Below are 20,711 nucleotides of genomic sequence, written 5' to 3'. Positions count from 1 at the left end.
ACTGCGAGTGGGGGCACGCTGGAGCTGGGAAAACTGGCAAAACTGGCATGAGCAGGTCGGCCAAATGAGTAGGGTCGGGATTGTTTAGGTAGGTCCAGATAGATTATAGCATAAGAATATTTCTAATTTCAAACGAATGCTTGTGTTAGTCGGAATGGTTGTCATGCTCCTCCATCCACAGTGAGGTCTTTGGTTCGAACCCTAACAATGCTATTTTTTCTTCGAAATTATGTATCCGTACTCCCTGACTAGTGGGGCCCACACTATGGAGAGAGAGTGTGCAAGATGAAACCAGGGGTATTTTCGTCATCTACCTTCTGTCAACTTGCATTGACGTGACGGTGGCGGTGAAAAATGGTATTTTTGAGTATGTGTCCAACGGAGCAGTGGCATTTTTGAGTAGTGAAAAGTTTTAGTGGCAGAACTGAGTAGTGTTATACAACCGATGGCAAAACTGATAAAAACCCAATCATCTAAAGGACAAATCATACGCTTCATCAGTACTCTGATGGAAGGTACCTATTAGTAGTCCGATGCCTACCGTTTCCCCTTAAAAAATGCAATGTATTGAAAACACCTAGGCCCACGTCCTTTTTTCATGAGTAGTCTGATGGAAGCTACCTATCAGTAGTCTAATGTCCCCCCCCCCCCCCCCCTCCCCTTCGGGGAGCAAATCGCCTGTCGCCACCCAATATGATATTTTTGCTTCCCATGTTTCTTTTGGCAAAACAATGACTACTAGTATAGTGACTAATCAATGCAAGCTATACCATCTTCTGAAATTTAAACCATGCACCAATAAAATGCTAAAACCATGGGTGAAACACATTCCACATGTATAATGATTGAGCAGTAGGACCAATCATATCTGTTCTGAACATTCGGCTAGCCCTGAAACTACGGGCGTCCTCTAGCCTCCTTTCAAGGTTGCAATTTGAGAAGCTATGCACCAACCTCTCTGGCAGTCCCTCTTGGAAGCAACATGGAAAACATCCTCGAACCTTTCTGAGCTCGCCTCGGATAAATTAGCCCAGGGCTGCAGGCATAATCGATCACTATTAAAACACGAAGCTAGCTTTGTTTCACGCTCATATTTCCAGCAACTTTCCCAGCCTCTTTACGCTCGGTCTGCGCCTGAACATTGTACTGCTTTTGCAGCTTCCGGAGCCTCTCAAGGAGTTCTTGGAACGAAGGGCGGCGTTGTGGGTCACTGCTTACAAAAATGGATACTCATTTCATGGGATCCGGAATAGGTTTGTTTAGTACTAGTGTGCAGACTGCTACGTACCTGTCCCAACAATTCTGGATCATCGATGCCCACTGAGGATCCACATCCGTTGGAATTTCCAGTCTGTAATCCATAAAGCCTACGGCTCCGATGACCTGCAACATAGGGGCCACAAAGCTTGTGTTGTTACATTAAAGAAAAGCTAAAAAGAAACTGAGTTTTCTTAAACAGCAACATTTGTGTGATTTCGCTTCTTGGAAAAGATTCACCATTCACCAGAAAGCTAGCAATTTTCAAGAATTCTTTTTGGCTCTAAGACGCCACAAAAGGGATCAACAGAAAAATCATCTCCATATCTATCACGCGCTACACTGAAAGGAGAATGGATGAACTATGAAGCAAAGAAACATTAAAGTTTGTTACTACGACTGGCTGTATCTAAGTAGATTACGTTGCGGAATTTGGCTGCCAACTTGCCACCAAATGTTGATAAAAATAAATCAGATTAACAGCTAACTAATATGCATAGCAAAAATTTACCTGCATTGTATTGTGAGTATCCCAGGGAATCCTCTGAGTAACAAGCTCCCACAGGACCACTCCATAACTGAATACATCAGACCTATACTTAATAAAATGTAAGAAACGGTTAATAATCCGTAGGTAATAAAAACATCGGTTGTTCAAGAATTTCAACGCTGAGCTTACTTTTCATTTGAAGGTTCACTCCGTAGCACCTCTGGAGCCATCCACTGTGGCTGGATGTGGAAACCAAGTTATCAGTTACTAGGTTAAAGTTTATGACAATTTTGTCAGTCTGGAGAATCCATGTCAAAAGTTAAGTTCGCTTATACTTACTGTTCCTTTTCCAGTTTTTGTTGTCAGAAATGTTTCGAGTTTCAGACGTGAAAGACCAAAGTCTGCAACCTGATAGAACCAAGTGAGAAGAGACAACATAAAGTATGGATAACAAAGTTTCACACTTACCTTTACAGTCCAATTCTTATCAACCAACAGGTTTGGCGATTTCAAATCGCGGTGCACAACAGTGGGGATGGAATTGTGAAGATAGTTCATGCCACTTGCCTGCAACAATATTAATTATTCTTCTAAGAATCTACATGGAAAAATGTGTGCTCGACAAAGAAAATATTAAGTAACTTCTATCTCGACGAGTTAAGAGGGTTAAGGTAACAATATTGCACATCATAATCACTTGAATCATGACTGAATTTGGCTGATATAATCTTCAGTTATGATGATAGAAACATAATGTGTGATATAATATATAGCACAAGACACCATGTTAGATGGAAGGTACTGTACATGATATTGCCTATTTTTCTGGATCATTCTTCCATATGCTGAAGCTACAACTATCGCTTAGCTTACATACAGTTCAACTTCGGTTTTAGGAAATTGCAAAAGTAATATCTCTTGAGATTTTCAAGTGAAGAATGTTTATCCAGTTCTTCTGTTACAACATGTTCATTTCTCAAAAAGTTCCATGTAGTATATTTGGCTGGACATTTCCTGATTCCTTAACCAGCTGTTAAAAGAAAAATACACTCACAATGTCTATAGCCATGTTAACTCTCCGTCTTGGATCCAGCTTGCCAATGTTAGTTCGGAGCAACCGAAACAAACTCCCCCTGCATTACAAGACTCGGAACTGTTATACAGAACAAGTTAAACAAAATGATCTCTTGTGAGATTCTAAATTCTACACAACTACAAAAGAATGCCAAAACTATATTTCCAAATTCCAATAGCAATAATGGTTTAAAACCTATGGAAAATAAAAACAACTCCACCTAAAACAAAATCAATGCATGGTATGTCAGAAGTGCTTTTAGTATCAACTGAAAAGAACTGGGGGTATTAGCACTCCCAACTTTTTGAACAAGAGGGAAGTATAAAACACGGGCTCAGGTTACAGAACCATGTGTGCCAGCCGTTGAGCTACCCATCAGTCCTTAGAAATGTTCTTACTAGTATCTATGAGAAACACATGTAGGAAGATATACAGCATACCGTGGGAGAAATTCAGTAACAATACAAAGTCGTTGCTGCGACAGAACTGCACCCATGAAAAGTATTATATTGGGATGTCGTAGTTTCTTCATCAATGAGACCTACACATTTGAAGGATACAAATACAGTCATGGCCACAAAATATGGAAAAGGGATCATATGATTTAAAAAGTTGTTGATGTGGTGCTAAATTGCTAATTGACCCACACAAAAATCAACAAAAGTGAAGATTTTTAACACCATATCTTTTCTTCATATTTATCCACATGGTTATATTAACATAGGATAGCAAAAATGGTAATTGTAGGTTCTATGAACATCATGGAGTGTTGGAGTCAAATCAAAATCTTGCACTTGGTTTCTTTAATGGAGTGTCTGTCTCAATAATATAGTAGATATCATGTAGTTTCATTGCCATTATACCCAAATGCTAGAGCAATTGTATGTAGATATAGATGTCCACCTCTTGTCTGAAGGTATTTATCATTTCTTCTGAATAGTCCTGCTTGGAGAATACTTTAGCTGCCACGTCCTACAGGAACATGGATAGATACTGAAAGATTATGGTAAAGATGTAAAACTCCATTCATAATCATGCAACAGAAATGATATAGCAACTTACCGAGCCACGCCACAGAGCATGATACACTGTTCCGCAACAACCTGTATGCATCGAACATCAAAATACGAGAAAAGGACAATACCAGATTGCATACAACAGTCTAAGAATAGAGTATCATTGCTAATTCTGTGTTATTAACTTATTATCTACATGGACTTTCAGGAGTAAAAAAGTACATAAATAACCATACGAACAAAAATGCCATCACTGTTGTAGAAGCGTATAACTTGCAACTTGGAATCTCGGAATAGACATTCATGCCACCAGGACTACTGTAAAATCATGAAATTAACTGAACCATTATGATTATTGAAGATTAGAAGAAACATAACTGGTCTGGATTATGCCAACGATAAAAGGAGAATACACAAGCTTTTATAAAGAAGCATGAAGATCAAGGAATTTTACTGAAAAATAGCTGATTTGGACTATGCCTATGAGCTAGTAAGACGCATGCATAGTGTGAATTACTAACAAACAACAAACAGCTCAAGTACATGCCTAATACTGAATTGTTTGAAAAACATTTTAACAAGATATCTGAGTGCCTACAGATGAAGTAATTGCAAAGGGAAAATTAAGTAACTACCTTGACCTACTTGTTCTCCAATTACTAGGTCTTCCCAGAGAATCTCATAATCTAAGCAGTCTGCTTCATAATCTACCATCTCAATATCGCTGCTGTTAGTAGTCCCTGTAGTGCTGCTAATGCTACTCATGCTGTTCTTGTTGAAATCCCACCAGGAACCTGAGACCTCATATTTGCTAGCCCAAGTGTATTCGCTGTTTTGGCAGTCTGGAATTATGATAGGCTCTAGAACTGTAACTCTCTGATGACTCTCTTCATTCTCTTGCTTATCATGTAACTGTGTTGAGTTCATGTTATTCTTTCCAGAATCCCCATCAACTTCATGTCGTTTCCAAGGCCATGATATGCCCTTCTTGGCCAATAATGCATCAGCCTTTGAATTAAAAATCTTGTGAAACCATACTTTTCGCTCTCCTGAATCATAATTACTTGTTTTGCACGATTTGCCAGGGGATTTTTCTTCGGCGACAAAGGCACGATGCGCTACATCCCCACTAGGGGTGTTTTCTTCACTTGATGCCAGCTCAGCCTGCAGGTCAAGTTCAGAGTACTGGCCCTTACCATACTGTTTATCGCTATTCTGACCTGTCCTTATCCGAGAACGAACTCTAGTTGTAACACTGGTAACCTGTGTTGTTATTCCAACATCAAGAAAAGAATACACTAATAAATAAATGAAGAATAAGTACCAGAAAGAGTAAGTTCCACTGAAATTGAACAGCAATAGAACTTACCAAAGTTACTATCTTGGAGGTAGTAGCAGATTGAAGAGATTGCTGGGACTGGGAGTGAAGGCAACCTATGTTCAGCGAACCACTTTTAGGCTGGTTGTTAGCATGGAACTTGGGCTTTGCTGTACTCGGAATTGGATAGGATTCCGCAGAGCCTGAGGGACTAAATATGTCCTCTAATGCCCGTATATCATGCGACAGACCAATGAGGCCCACCAAGCTACCATCGTCATCGTATAAAGGGGTGTTATGGATAAACATAAAAAACCTCTCTCCTGACTTTTTCTTAACAGGAAACTTCCCTCTCCAACACTTCCCTGTAAATATAGTCTGGATGAGGTCGTTTGCTGCATCAAAGTCACTAGGATGAACAATTAATTCAACGGCATTCCGACCAACTGCTTCTGATGCAGAATAGCCATACATATGCTCAGCATACCGGTTCCTAGATTACAGAACAAAAAGGAAGAATTTGGTAAACCATGCATTATACATAGAATCGACCGGAGACAATTGTGAGTAGGAATGCCTATTGCATAAACAATTGGATATACACTCATTACATGCATCAAAATATGCTATGTATTTTAATTAAAAAATGCTCCACATCTGAACTTCAATCTACGCATAACATGGCGCCGAATAAATAGAACAAAAATCTATGAATAGCACTGTTGCAGCATTTCGTCAAGCACCTGGTGAACAATGAGCATACACAACGGGACCAATATAAGCAAGGGACCTCACCAGTACAGGAGCGTCCCGTCGGGGGCAATGATGTGCACGGCCAGCCCCAGCGACTGCAGTATCCAGTGGCAGTGCCTGTCGGAGAACCTGCCGTGGGCGACGACGTTCCGCGACGACGAGGGCTGCGGCAGCAGCGCGTGGGAAGCGCGGCCCCGGGCCACGGACTGCGCGTCGCGGCGGTCCAGCATGAGCTTGCCTATCTCCCGCTTGAGCTCGGCCTGCCCTTCCTCCAGCAGCCGTATCTTCTTGAGCAGCTCGTCCACTTCCATGGCTGGCGACGATCAATGCCACAGTTGGATAGAATGGCAATGGCCCGGCCTTTTCACTGGAGATGTCGCGATTAAACAAGTCGATCGGAAGGGAAGATCTGGCCAAACGGCTTTGCTCATGCCTGACATAATCAGCGGGCGAGGTGCAGCTCTGCTGTACTCCTCACTGTTCCGCTTTGCTGAGATTCTCCTCTTCCGTTCCAAGTTTTCCTCCCATTCGCGGCCATGCTTTCGCGCGCTCTGTCCTCCACTCTCTACGCCTCCTTCAAATCAGCTAGCTTCCGGCCGGTGCCACAACTCATTCCTGTTGCCAGCCATCACTTTTTAAAACTTTTTAAAACACTGATCACGATGTAGACGATACTACACGCGTACACTCACACCACAACAAATACAACGCTTATAAAAGACCGGGTCAAAGTTGCCAAGCTTGAAGATTAAAATGAAGTGACCGCATGCATCTGGCTATCACGAAAATATCGTCTTTCGTTGAAACAATGATCCGCATTACCGAGACAACAAAACGTCAAATTCAAGATTTGATCTTATGGGTTGGGATACCGAAAAATGCTTTCACCCCGCTTTATAAATAAAGCCACGACCAATACATATGAAGCATACAAACACACAACTATACAAGACAAGCACCAATAGCTAAACAGGAAGCCAAAAGAAGGGACTAAGCTAATCTAAGAAAGAAAGCACAAGAACTAAGATAGCTAGTTCTTGACAATAAGCGCAAATCTTCTCGAAGCGCCTTGGCAGATCCCACCAAGCAGGCCACTCTAAGGCACACTCCAAACTACGGGTCAATAGAAATAAGATACCATCAGTTTGACGGCGGAGGGGCCAATAAACGACGCCTCCAAGGAGGAGACCGGCGTCCGCGGACGTCGTCGTCGTCAGCCTGACAAGGTCAACCACGGCATTTGTTGGAGCCACACCAATCAACCCGAGAGAGCATCGCGGCCAACCAACAAACACACCCAATGTAACTTGGCTAAAGAATATCTCCGCCAGTCAACTAGCATGACGCCAAGGGTACACCGAGGTACATTGTCAGTGACACGAAGCCCCTAGAGGAACCTCAGTATAGATAACAGCTGAGCACCACCGAAGAAGACGCCGAGGACGGGTGGACGTAGCAAGGGTGAGGATGTCAGATGCACTAAGGAGGAAGGACGACAAGCAACGCCTTCGAGGAGGAGAACGGCGTCCGCAGACATCGTTGCTGCCAGCAATGACCGAGGCACTACTACAGGAATGCCTAGCAGTGGCGGGTGGAAAAAGGCCAGCAGTGGCGGGCCAGGCTCCCAAGGCCGCCCGCCACCGATCTCTCGCCACTGCTATAACTGCATCAGTGGCGGGCGTCCACCGGCAATGGCAGTTCTCCCATAGCACCCGCCACTAGAGAGATAGGCTACAATATACCAATTGTTGACATTACGGGTTGACACACATTACTCCAAAAGCCATAGTCATATGATTCTCAATGTAACTGAACCAGACTGAATCATTTTGGAAACAAATGGCCAAATAATTAAGTAACAGTTCAAATTTGTTCGACTCAAGAAACAAATATATCAATGCATCGATCACATCCATATTAACATACTAATTAACTAACACTTCAGCTGCTGATATATTCATGACTTAAACCATATTTCTAAACATGGTCGACGACAACCATCATCTGAAAGTCGTTGCGGTTGCTCTTCCTTATGGTGATTATCACAAGGGTGTCTAGCCGTAGTTCTCTCTTTCCCGTCAAGAACTCCCGCCAGCCAGACTCATAGAAGGATATGCGTCCGTTCGATTTTGTCTTGTACTGAACGTTGGTGACATGCCCTATTGGTCCATGGCGTACTCCAACGATGCTGACGGCGGGGATGTCCACTCCGGAAAACATCTTCATAGGTAACTTCTAAACTCCCCATCATTAAGAGCAAATAAAGAGCACGCCCTGCCATGTAAAAAGAAACAAAACATTTAAGGAATAACAATGAAAAAAATGACACCAGCTTAAAGAGCTGAATTAAAAGACACATCAAGCCATAACCTGGTAAAAACAATTGTGGTAACTTGTATGCAAGTGACTGGTAATTTGAACTTATCAGCCATGATAATTGACATTGAATCTTATTACTAATACCACTGGTACTTAACATTCAGACAACAAGATAATTCCCACATAATACGCATGTTACAGAAAAGCAACAAAAGTACATGCCAATATAATACCCGTGGAAAGAAGAAGATCATGATAACAATAACGGGCACACAAACAACAAACAGAGAAATTGATACTCATGGACTGACAATAAATGCATTTTTTTAGTCTAAATGCATATTGTCATAGCGAAAAATGTCACAATAACTAAATACATGTACAAAACAAATCATGAATGTCTCTTTAAATTCAAATGGAGCTTCCATTAAACTACTAACATTAAACAGAAAAATTAACAAGCAATAAGCCAATCATAATTGAAAAGAAAATTGAAAATAAGAGAGGAATTTGATGATAACCACTAACAAATACAGTGGTAATTTCAAGCAATAAGCCATGGTAAATATCAAGCATTATGTTATATCTGAAGCAAGTGAACTAGCGTGGGATTTCAAGGTAACCACTAACAAAAATACAGTGGTAATGACAAGCAAAGGGACATGGTAAAAAAATAAAGCATTATGCTCGATTTGAAGCATGAGAACTAGCACGCAATTTCATGGTAACCACTAACAAATCCAGTGGTAATTTCAAGCAACAGACCCTGGTAGATAAGCATTATGCACAGATTTTTGTTGCAATAATTAAGAATTAGACTAGAACCTTGCCCAATACCTCATGGCACATCTGCAACCAAAACACATCAAGGAGGGGATTGGGTATAGAGTTCAGTTCCACATACAAAAATTCACCACCCAGTAGGAACTAACCAATCCAGAATCTCAAAACAAACTTCCTCAGTTTGTGGAAATCCAAGTGCCAAACGAGAAATCCATGCACTCACACACAACAAAAATCTAAGTACACTGTCGGATTGAAGCAAAAAACAGGTCAGGAACCAACAAGCACCCACCCTACCCGACCAAATCGAGCTTAAACTGCGGGGGAAATCAGACCCTATCCACCACCCGCCGACGACTAATCTGGATTAAGCTATTGCGGGTTCTCACCATCTACGCCTAAACTACAATACCATCCCAGCGTCAGACAAAAATGGAACGAACCCACATCAAACTCTTTCGGCCCGTCAATCTCAAACAACCTAACACCCCTGAACAAAATGCTTGCTGCACTCTCCAAAAAATAGTATGCGCTCTCCAAAAATCCTCTGCGGAACCCCGTGTTTACCCCATGCCGCAAACACCAAGTGGGGTAGGAATCTCACCGGCAGGAATTGGGTCGCCGACTGCCACAGAAGCAACCCGCAGCCCCCGCCTCGATTCGCCGTGGAAGAAGCAGAGTTGCCCGCGATTCCGCCTCGATTCACCTAAGGGGGAAGAGATGGAGCCGGGAGCCAGAAACAAAGGAGTGGCGGAGTGGGGCGAAGTGGGAGCCATTGCAGAATCAACGCGCGCGGTTGGGGGAGAAGTGGAGAGGGGATCGTGCGCGAGAGGCCGCGGCGATTAGAGAAGAAACCGGCACGGGCCCACTTGCCATACACACATTACGTAAACGGCTATGAATGTGCGGGGCCATCGTGGTTTGACATATCGCATGGGGAACCCTGTGCGTACCATCCAAATTGGACGGGACCCACTTCGTTCGGATCTAATAACAAAATCAGAACGTTTGGAAAATACAAATTTTGCTTAAAATTTAAACCATGCATCAATAAAATACGGTAACACACATTCCACATGTATAATGATTGAGCTGTTGGGCCAATCATATCTGAACACCTATCCCAGGTTCTGAAAATTCGGGCTAGCCCTGAAACGACGAGAAGTCTATGTCATGTCGCCAGCGTCCTCTACCCTCCTTCCGTAAGACAAACCCTGTTCCAAAGCTTCAAGGTTGCAATTTAAGAAGCCATGCACCAACTCCCTGGCCGTCCCTCTTGGAAGCAACATGGAAAACATCCTGGGACCCTGCTGAGCTCGAGCGGATAAATCAACCCCAGGGCTGCATCCATAATCCATCACTTTAAAGACATGAAGCTAGCTATCTTTGATGCTCATACTTCCAGCAACTTTCGCAGCTTCTTTCCGCTGTGTCTGCGCCTGAACGTTGTACTGCTTTTGCAGCTCCCAGAGCCTCTCAAGGAGTTCTTGGAACGAAGGGCGGCGTTGTGGGTCACTGCTTACAAAAAAGGATAATCATTTCATGGGATCGGGAATAGGTTATTTAGTACTAGCATGAAGTCTGGTATGTACCTGTCCCAACAACTCTGGATCATCGATGCCCACTGAAGATCCACATCCCTTGGAATTTCCAGTCTGTGATCCATGAAACCTACGGCTCCGATGACCTGCAGCATAGGGGCCGCAAAGCTTGCATTATTATGTCAAAATAAAACGAAGCTAAAAAGAAACCAAGTTTTCTTAAACTGCAATGATTGTCTGATTTCACTTCTTGGAAAAGATCCACCATTCACCAGTAAGCTAGCATTTTTCAAGAATTCTTTTGGGCTCGGGATCAACAGAAAAATCATCTACGTATCTAGCATGAACCACACTGAAAGGAGAATGGATGAATTATATGAAGCAAAGAAACATTAAAGTTTGTTACTATGACGCTGTATCTAAGTAGATTACAGTGTACATTACGGTGTGGAATTTGGTTGCCAACTTGCCACCAAATGTTGATAAAAGAAATCAAATTAACAGCTAACCAATATGCATAGCAAAAATGTACCTGCATTGTATTGTGAGTATCCCAGGGAATCTTCTGAGTAATAAGCTCCCACAGGACTACTCCATAACTGAATACATCAGACCTAAACTTAATAAAAAGGAAGAAATGGTTAATAATCCGTAGATAACAAAAACATCGGTTGTTCAAGAATTTCCAAAGCTGAGCTTACTTTTCATTTGAAGGTTCACTCCGTAGCACCTCTGGAGCCATCCACTGTGGCTGGATGTGGAAACCAAGTTATAAGGTAGTACTAGTTTAAAGTTTATGACAATTTTGTCAGTCTGGAGAATCCATGTCAAAAGTTGAGTTCACTTATACTTACTGTTCCTTTTCCAGTTTTTGTTGTCAGAAATGTTTCCAGTTTCAGACGTGAAAGACCAAAGTCTGCAACCTAATAAAAACAAGTGAGATGAGACAACATAAAGTATGCAGACCAAAGTTTCATGCTAACCTTTACAGTCCAATTCTTATCAACCAGCAGGTTTGGCGATTTCAAATCACGGTGCACAACAGTGGGAATGGAATTGTGAAGATAGTTCATGCCCCTTGCCTGCAACAATATTAATTCTTCTTCTAAGAATCCACATGGAAGAATCTGTACTCGACAAAGAAATATCAAGTAACTTCTATCTCAATGGGTTAAGAGGGTTAAGGTAACAATATTGCATATCATAATCACATGAATCATGATTGAATTTTGCTGATATAATCTTCAGTTATAATAGTAGTGACATACTGTGTGATATAGCACAAGATACAGTATATTAGATGGCAGGTACATGATATCACCTATTTTCTGTATCATTCTTCCATACACTGAAGCTACAAATATGGCTTAGCTTACATGCAGTTCAACTTCGCTTTTAGGCAATTGCAAAAAATAATTCTGTATCTATTCAAAACATCTCTTGAGATCTTCAAGTGAAGAATGTTTATCCAGTTCTTCTGCTACAACATGTTCATTTCTCAAAAAGTTCCATGTAGTATATTTGGCTGGACATTTCCTGATTCCTTAACCAGCTGTTAAAAGAAAATACACTCACAATGTCTATAGCCATGTTAACTCTCCGTCTTGGATCCATCTTGCCAATGTTAGTTCGGAGCAACCGGAACAAACTCCCGCTGCATTATGGGGCTCGGAATTGTTATACAGAATAAGTAAAACAAAATGACCTCTTGTGAGATTATAAATTCTACACAACTAACAAAAGAATGCCAAAACTATATTTCCAATAGGAAGAATAGTTTAAAACGTATGGAAAAGGAAAAACAACTCCACCTAGAACAAAATCAATGCATGGTATGTCAGAATTGCTCTTAGTATCAACCGAAAAGAACCAGGGGCATTAGCACTCCCAACTTTTTGGACAAGAGGAAAGTATAAAAGACGGGTGGTTGCTTACAGAACCATGCGTGCCAGCCGTTGAGCTACCCATCAGTCCTTAGAAATGTTCTTACTAGTATCTATGAGAAACACATGTAGGAAGATATACAACATACCGTGGGAGAAATTCAGTAACAATACAAAGTCGTTGCTGCGACAGAACTGCACCCATGAAAAGTATTATATTGGGATGTCGTAGTTTCTTCATCAATGATACCTACACATTCGAAGGATATAAATATAGTCATGAACACAAAATATGGAAAAGGGATCACAGGATTTAAAATTGTCGATGTAGTGCTAATTGATCCACTCACAAAATCAACAAAAGTGAAGATTTGTCAACACCATATGTTTTCTTCATATTTATCCACATGGTTATATTAACATAGGATAGCGAAACTAGTAACAGTAGGTTCTGTGAACATCATGGAGTGTCGGAGTCCAGTCGCAATCTTGCATTTAGTTTCTATAGTGGAGTGTGTCTCAATAACACAGTAGATATCATGTAGTTTCATTGCCATTATACTCAAATTCTAGAGCAATTATATGTAGATATAGATGCCCACCTCTTGTCTGAAGGTATTTATCATTTCTTCTGAATATTCCTGCTTGGAGAATACTTTAGCTGCCACGTCCTACAGGAACATGGATCGATACTGAAAATTTATGGTTAAGATATAAAAATCCATTCATTACCATGCAACAGAAATGATATACCAACTTACCGAGCCATGCCACAGAGCATGATACACTGTTCCGCAACAACCTGTATGCATAGAACGTCAAAGTAGCACAAACTAGCCTGTTTGTTACAAAAAAAAGGACAATACCAGATTGCATACAACAGTCTAAGAATAGGGATATCATTGTTAATCCTGTGTGATTATCTACATGGACTTTCAGGAGTAAACGAGTAGATGCATAACCATATGAACAAAAATGTCATCACTGTTGTGGAGGCGTATCACTTGCAACTTAGAATCTTAGAATAGACATTCATGCCACCACGGACTAATGTAAAATCATGAAATTAACTGAACTATTATGATTAATGAAGGTTAGAAGAAACATAACTGATCTGGATTATGCCAACGATAAGAGGAGAATACACAAGATTTTATTAAGAAGCATGAAGAGCGAGGAATTTTACTGACAAATAACTGATCTGGACTATGCCTATGAGCTATTAAGATGCATGCATAGTATGAATTACTGACAAAGAACAAACAGCTCAAGTAGTTCTTACGATTACAAGCTATGCCTATGCCTAGTACTAAATTGTTTGAGGTACATGTTAACAAGAGATCTGAGTGCCTACAGATGGAGTAATTGCAAAGGGAAAAGTAACTACCTTGACCTACTTGTTCTCCAATTACTAGGTCTTCCCAGAGAATCTCATAATCTAAGCAGTCTGCTTCATAATCTACTGTCTCAATACCGCTGCTGTTAGTACTCCCAGTGCTTCTCATGCTACTCACGCTGTTTATGTTGAAATCCCACCAGGAACCTGAGACCTCATATTTGCTAGCCCAAGTGTATTCGCTGTTTTGGCAGGCTGGGATTATGAAAGGCTCTAGAACTGCAACTCTCTGATGATTCTGGTCATTCTCTTGCTTATCATGCAACTGTATTGAGTTCATGTTATTCTTTCCAGAACCCCCATCAATTTCATGTCCTTTCCAAGGCAATATGCCCTTCTTCGCCAATAATGCCTCAGCCTTTGCATTAAATATCTTGTGAAACCCTACTTTTCCCTCTCCTGAATCATCACTACTTGTTTTGCATGACTTGTCAACAAAGACACGATGCATTACATCCCCACTAGGGGTTTTTTCTTCACTTATTGCCAACTCGGCTTGGAGATCAAGTGCAGAATACTGGCCCTCACAGTCACTACCATACTGTTTATCGTCATTCTGACATGTCCTTATCCGAGAACGAACTCTACTTGTCACACTGGTAACCTGTGTTGTTATTCCAACATCGAGAAAAGAATACACTAAGAAATCAATGAAGAATAAATACCAGAAAGAGTAAGTTTCCATTGAAATTAAACAGCGCTATCATATCTTCTGTTGTTCAGCAATGCAACTTACCCAAGTTACTATCTTGGAGGTGGTAGTAGATCGAACAGGTTGCTGTGAGTGAAGAGAACCTTTGTTTAGTGAATCACTTTTAGGCCGGTTGTTAGCATGAAACTGGGACTTTCTGGTACTTGGGTAGGATTCCGCTGAGCCTGAGGGACTAAATATCTCCTCTAATGTCCGTACATCAAGCGAGAGACCAATGAGGCCCACCAAGCTACCATCATCATCGTATAAAGGGCTGTTATGGATTAAAATAAGAAACCTCTCTCCTGACTTGTTCTTAACAGGAAACTTCCCTCTCCAACACTTCCCCCTAAATATTTTCTGGATGACAATTTGTGCTGCATCATAGTCAGTGGGATGAACGATTAATTCAACAGCATTCCGGCCAATTGCTTCTGATGCAGAATAGCCAAACATATGCTCAGAATACCGGCTCCTAGATTACAGAACAAAAAGGAAGAATTTGGTAAAACATGCATACACAGAAACTAGCAGAGTCAATTGTGAGTAGGAATGCCTACTACATAAGAATTGGATCTATACTAATTACATGCATCAGATATGCTATGTATTTTAATAAAAAAAGGGGGAAATGCACTTTGCACTAAGTAAATTGTTATTTCTGTCACTTTTGCAACAGTTTTTGCAAAAGTTTTCACTTTGCCCCAGGCGATTTCGGTATATTGCACTTTGCACCAGGAATACTATGGACACGAATACAGAAGTTCTCATTTTGATTGTACTATGCAACGAAATATATCTGTAATTTTTGGTTGAAAAATATCAATATTGGAGACCTTCACGAAAATACGAGTATATGCTCCTCTAAAGATGGGTGTGGCTAGTTCTCAGTCGACTGAGATGTAACCAAGTCTCAGTCAAGTGATAGAACATATAAAAAGAAAGAAAAAATAGTCTCAGTTGACTGAGATTTAGCAATCCCATTTAAAGATACGTGCACAATTTTTAACCAAAAAATTATTCTTTACTAAACTTTATGGGCATATACGTCATTGCATAATACACTTGTATATATTTTCCTTAGATTTTTGGAACTCTTTATATGCTTGTTTGAAAAGACCTGGTGCATAGTTATTGTACTCAACCAGCTGGTACAGAGCGAAAACTTCTGCAAAACCTGGTGCAAAATGACACAGTGGCAATCTACTCACAAAATAGCAAGGGCTCAAGATTAAAAAGAGCGATAATTTTCACTAGATGGTCCTTCTTAAATCTCATATCTTACATTAAACAGGTTGTCAGAAACCAGCATAACTTCGCCAACAATCGTTTAAGGCTTTCCAAATTGAAATCAGATAAAAAAACAATAAGAAATATTATGTACAGAGACTATTAATGGTTGATAAGAAAACACCATCAAAACTGATGTTCACGAAATATGCCACATTGAAAGATTGTCGAACATTTTATTCCAAGTACTGCTAGCCTTTCGTGTTCTGGGAGGGGGAAGCTGGCTAGTGTGTGTGGTTTCTGTAGTTCTGTTTGGCTGCGGTGGCTTGTTACCTTTTTTACATTCTGTATCTTTGTAGTACTGGTGATGGCGGTTTCTTTAATGGAAATCGACAAGGAGTCTCGTTGCTTCAAAAAAAAAATATTCCAAGTAACTGAGACATTGTAGACCTCTAAGGCAGACACGATGCTTGCTAAAGGAAAATCGAGGGATCAAGTTTGCTTACTATCATGTGTAACATAAAATATTTCTTGAATGATATCACGATGAAACAGCAAGAGAAAAACATTGTGGTGATACCCCCCTTCAGTGCTTGAACTGACCTAACCAAGTTTATGTATGCACGATGAGTTGATCACAAGAAGCAACCAAAAAAATCCCATTGGTTTACTTCCAAAGTCACTTGTCAACGCAATGAAACACTGCAGCGTGATCACTTGAACAAGCTAGAGACTGCATTCATGCAGGGCCAGTTCAACACAACCCAAAGGGGGGACGGGCGTACTAGGTAGCAAAAATTGCATAACCAACTAAGCAAAAGCCCCATGTCTGAACTTTGATCTACGCATAACACTCGCCGCACCAGCTAAAAAGTAAAAGAAAATCTATGGATACCGCTAGTCCAGCATTTCGTCGAGCACCTGGTGAGCAATGAGCACGCACAGCCGAAACAAGATAGGCAGGGGACCTCACCAGTACAGGAACTTGCCGTCGGGGGCAATGACGTGCACGGCCTGCCCCAGCGACTGCAGTATCCAGTGGCAGTGCCTGTCGGGCAACCTGCCGCGGGCGGCGACCTGCCACGACGACGAGAGCCGCGCGCGGAAAGCGCGGCGCCGGGCCGCGGACTGCGCGCCGCGGGGGCGGTCCGGCGTCGGCATGAGCCTGCCTACCTCCCGCTTGAGCTCGGCGTGCCCCTCCTCCAGCACCCGTAGCTTCTTCAGCAGCTCGTCCGCCTCCATGGCCGGCGCCGATGCCACTGTCGGATGGAACGGCAGCGGCCCGCCATTTTACTCCGAGATGTCGGCATGTCGCCGATTAAACAAGTCGATCGGAAGGGAAGATCTGGCCAAACGGCTTTGCTCATGCCTGACATAATCAGTGGCCAAAGCGCAGCTCTGCTGTACACCTCTCCTCACTGTTCCGCTTTGCTGAGATTGTCCTCTTCCGTTCCAAGTTTTCCTCCCATTCGCGGCCATGCTTTCGCGCGCTCTGTCCTCCACTCTTTACGCCTCCTTCAAATCAGCTAGCTTCCGGCAGGTGCCACAACTCATTCCTGTTGCCAGCCATCACTTTTTAAAACCTTTTAAGACACTGATCACGATGTAGACGTGCACGCGCACGCGTACACTCACACCACCACAAATACAACGCGTATGAAAGACCGGGTCAAAGTTGCGAACCTTGAAGATTAAGCAAGTGACCACATGTGTCTCGCTATCACGAAAATATTGTCTTCCACTGAGATAATGATCCGCATTTCTGAGACAACAAAACGTCAAATCCTAGATTTGATCCTGTGGGCTTGGATATCACCATCCTCCAAATAGTCCTCCTCCCGTCATGTGACGCTCCAAGACCGACGCTCAGACGCCTGCCATGTTTTTCGTTGTGTGTATTTATTTGTTTGTTGCATTCATCATCCGCATTGTATCGACACTCGTTGCCGTCATTGTTTTTAAAACTTGCATCCGCTCGTAGTTGCCGTGTCCCCCTTGCTTTCGTTGACCGTTTCGAGTCAAACCTTGTTATTCGTTTGCCCTCTTGCCTAAACCGGAGTCTCTCTGTACAGTGCACAAACCCCTTGTGTGCGCGTCCGAAGTTGTCCCGAACCCGAACCGGACTTTCGTTACCGTTGGGTCCGAATCATCCCCAAACATCTATAAAACATCTCCGTTTTCTTATTTGGACTCCATAGCCTCTTTTTTTTCGTCCGTCCGATTACGAACGTAGGGACGAGAAAGCCCCTAGCCTAACCCACCCGCTTTATATACTAGTCTAAACCGAGACCAAATCCCTAATTTCTAGGGATCCTCCTAGTCGCGCCGTCACCCACTCACCATCTCCATCGGGATACTCCCAGATCCACCTCTCCGCCCGGCCGACCCGACCACCTCCCTCGTTTTCAGCACCGAGCCAACGACCTTCTCCTCTCGATCCATGCCCCGTCCTCCCTGCCTTCTTCGCCAACCACCTCACAGCCTCGCGCCCGAACACCGGCAGGCCACCGGAGCACCACCACCAGTGACCTCAACCACGAGGGCGTCGCCCTCATCCACCACGCCAGGAGCCCGAGCTCCTTCTCCCGCGTTCGTGCCCTGCCTCCCCAAGTCACCTCACCTCCCTGTCCCCGAGCACCTCGTCCCCGCCTCCGGCCACACCGCCGACCGTCTCCGGCGAACCCAGCAGATGAGTTGCCGCCCATCTCCTCTTTCTCTCCCCTGTTTCCCTCTCCTTCCTTCTCTAATCTCTCTCCCTTCCTCGGTTATTTTCTTATCTGCCAGGAAACGAACGGGGCTCGCCCCTGCTGCCATGGCCGCCAGCGACCGGAGCCGTCGTGTGTGTCCTTCCCGTCCCTGCCGCGGGATCGGGCCGACTCCTCTCGCCCCGACTGCCCGTGCTCGCCTCCTGCCGCAGGGCCTCGTCTCTGCTTCGATCAGACGAATGAAGCTGTCGCCGCCCGCTTCGTCAGTTTCAGGACGCCAGCGCTTGCCTTGACCGCGCCCTGCACCGCCGCTGTTTCTCTTCCCCAAGTCCCTCGACCAGCCACTGCCTCCCCTGCGTCCTCTGCATCGCGCCGCCTCCTGTCTTCCCTACTCCAGATCGAACGCCAAGCTGCAGCCGCACCGCTCCATCCTCTGCTTCGACCGTGGTCGAACGAGATGACTAGCGCTGCCCTCTCGTTGACTTGGTCCAGCGCCAGCGCGGACGAGTGCCGCGTCGTCCGCGCGAGCCATCCTCTACTTCGCCTACGCCGTGGGCCGCCAGATCCGCCAACCTGTTGCCACCTCTCCACCGACCTGGGCCTCTGCCCATGGTGAGCTGCCTCCCACAACGCCTGTTCCTGTTGACCCGATTCTGCTACTGCTGGTGTCCTGCGCCCAGTAGATTCGGCCCGATATGTTTTTTCCCTGTTCCAGCGATTTTAGCATTATCCAGTGTTTTACTGTTTTACAGAAAAACCCTCATGTTCATGCATTTAATATCTCACAAACCATGCATCGGATTAAAACAACTTATATATGCAAAATGCTTAGTTTTTCATCTAGGTTCATAATCTGCCACTTTCATCTATGTTAAAAATGTTTAACTTGCTGTTTGCTTTAATTTGTTTAAATGCCATGTTAAAATGATTTATTTCATAACTAATTAACCGTAGCTCCAAATTTAATAAACTTTATATGTAAATGGGATAGAAAAATGCCTAGTTTAACATGGTGCACTTTATTTTGCTGTTTAACAACTCTAAAATATAGTTTAGGGCAGAACAGTACTAAATTTGAAATATGCATATGGGGATTTACCGGAATTGTTGTTTATTGTTCCGGACTCATTTAAACTTGCCTAGATAGGTAGTTTTATTATGCTTCACCCCTTGCCATGTTTAATAACATTTAATATTGTTGGGTACATAAACGAGAGCAAACTAAATAACTTGAATGTGGTGTTTCGTTGCATATTGAGCTCCACTTAATTTGTAGTATTGTTTGTGCATTTTGCCATGCCATGCCTCATTAAATCGGACATGCATCATACTTGTTTGTGCGTCATGCCATGTGTATGTGGTGGTTGTTTACTATGTTGTTTGTTTCTTTCCGGGTTGCTTCTCTCGTTAGCTTCAGTTTCGTTCCGGAGTTGTGAGGATCCTTTCGACTACGTCCGTTTGTATTCTTCATGCACTCGTTCTTCTTCCTTCCGGGATTTCAGGCAAGATGACCATACCCTCGAAATCACTTCTATCTTTGCTTGCAAGTTGTTCGCTCTATTGCTATGCCGCGCTACCTGCCACTTGCTATATCATGCCTCCCTTATGTTGGGGAACGTAGCAATAATTCAAAATTTTCCTACGTGTCACCAAGATCAATCTAGGAGATGCTAGCAACGAGAGAGAGGGAGTGCATCTTCATACCCTTGAAGATCGCCAAGCGGAAGCGTTACAAGAACGCGGTTGATGGAGTCGTACTCGCAGCGATTCAAATCGCGGAAGATCCGATCTAGCGCCGAACGGACGGCGCCTCCGCGTTCAACACACGTACAGCCCGGGGACGTCTCCGCCTTCTTGATCCAGCAAGGGGAGAGGAGAAGTTGAGGGAGAACTCCAGCAGCACGACGGCGTGGTGGCAATGGAGCTCTTGGTTCTCCGGCAGAGCTTCGCTAAGCACTACGGAGGAGGAGGAGGAGGTGTATGAGGAGGGAGGGCTGGGAAGAGGTGCGGCTGCCCTCCCACCCCTCCACTATATATAGGGGCAAGGGGAGAGGGGAAGGCGCCCTAGGGTTTCCCCTAGGGGGCGGCGGCTAAGCAGATTGGATCTCCCTAGGGAAAATCCTAGGGAGACTTGCCCCCCAAGCCAAGCAGGTGGAGGCTTGCCTCCCAAGCCAGGTGGAGGCGCCCCACCTCCCCAAGTAACGTGGGAAAGGGTGTGGGGGCGCACTACCCCTTAGTGGGCTGGTTTTCCCCT

The 20,711-nt window shown here is 43.5% G+C and overlaps 2 protein-coding genes and 1 long non-coding RNA gene across 5 annotated transcripts; all 3 read right to left on the bottom strand.

Annotated features, from left to right (window-relative positions):
- Window positions 1–774: 774 nt before the first annotated feature.
- On the bottom strand, window positions 775–6,497 carry LOC109778356 (uncharacterized). 2 transcript variants are annotated; one of them, XM_020336907.4, is made up of 13 exons: window positions 5,952–6,497; window positions 5,208–5,649; window positions 4,474–5,101; window positions 3,885–3,925; window positions 3,726–3,794; window positions 3,263–3,363; window positions 2,802–2,880; window positions 2,216–2,314; window positions 2,087–2,155; window positions 1,937–1,986; window positions 1,769–1,850; window positions 1,289–1,383; window positions 775–1,210 (listed from the first exon to the last, which is right to left on the bottom strand). In XM_020336907.4, exons 1-13 carry the CDS (start codon window positions 6,218–6,220, stop codon window positions 1,072–1,074), a joined length of 2,163 nt encoding a protein of 720 aa, XP_020192496.1. In that variant the 5' UTR covers window positions 6,221–6,497; the 3' UTR covers window positions 775–1,071. The 2 variants fall into 2 exon arrangements, 1 of the variants encoding a protein (XP_020192496.1); XR_005773608.3 differs by lacking the exons at window positions 775–1,210; window positions 1,289–1,383 and having other exon boundaries at window positions 2,087–2,148.
- Window positions 6,498–7,680: 1,183 nt separating this feature from the next.
- LOC120976936 (uncharacterized) lies at window positions 7,681–9,880 on the bottom strand. The gene is made up of 2 exons (XR_005773609.3): window positions 9,616–9,880; window positions 7,681–8,183 (listed from the first exon to the last, which is right to left on the bottom strand). It is a non-coding gene; the product is annotated as an uncharacterized lncRNA (long non-coding RNA).
- Window positions 9,881–10,018: 138 nt separating this feature from the next.
- Window positions 10,019–17,302, bottom strand: LOC109778357 (uncharacterized). Of its 2 annotated transcripts, none has more exons than XR_002236553.4 (13): window positions 16,726–17,302; window positions 14,568–14,997; window positions 13,823–14,435; window positions 13,197–13,237; window positions 13,038–13,106; window positions 12,585–12,685; window positions 12,128–12,206; window positions 11,536–11,634; window positions 11,407–11,468; window positions 11,254–11,303; window positions 11,085–11,166; window positions 10,604–10,698; window positions 10,019–10,526 (listed from the first exon to the last, which is right to left on the bottom strand). XR_002236553.4 is itself a non-coding variant. In XM_020336908.4 (13 exons), the coding sequence occupies exons 1-13, from the start codon at window positions 16,992–16,994 to the stop codon at window positions 10,388–10,390; spliced, it is 2,136 nt and encodes a 711-aa protein (XP_020192497.1). In that variant the 5' UTR covers window positions 16,995–17,302; the 3' UTR covers window positions 10,019–10,387. The 2 variants fall into 2 exon arrangements, 1 of the variants encoding a protein (XP_020192497.1); XM_020336908.4 differs by having other exon boundaries at window positions 11,407–11,475.
- Window positions 17,303–20,711: the final 3,409 nt, after the last annotated feature.

This window comes from Aegilops tauschii, chromosome 3 (assembly GCF_002575655.3).
Source record: "Aegilops tauschii subsp. strangulata cultivar AL8/78 chromosome 3, Aet v6.0, whole genome shotgun sequence".
NCBI classification, from domain to species: Eukaryota; Viridiplantae; Streptophyta; class Magnoliopsida; order Poales; family Poaceae; genus Aegilops; species Aegilops tauschii.
Note: the sequence above shows the minus strand (reverse complement) of the source record. Positions and strands in the feature narration are given on the sequence as shown.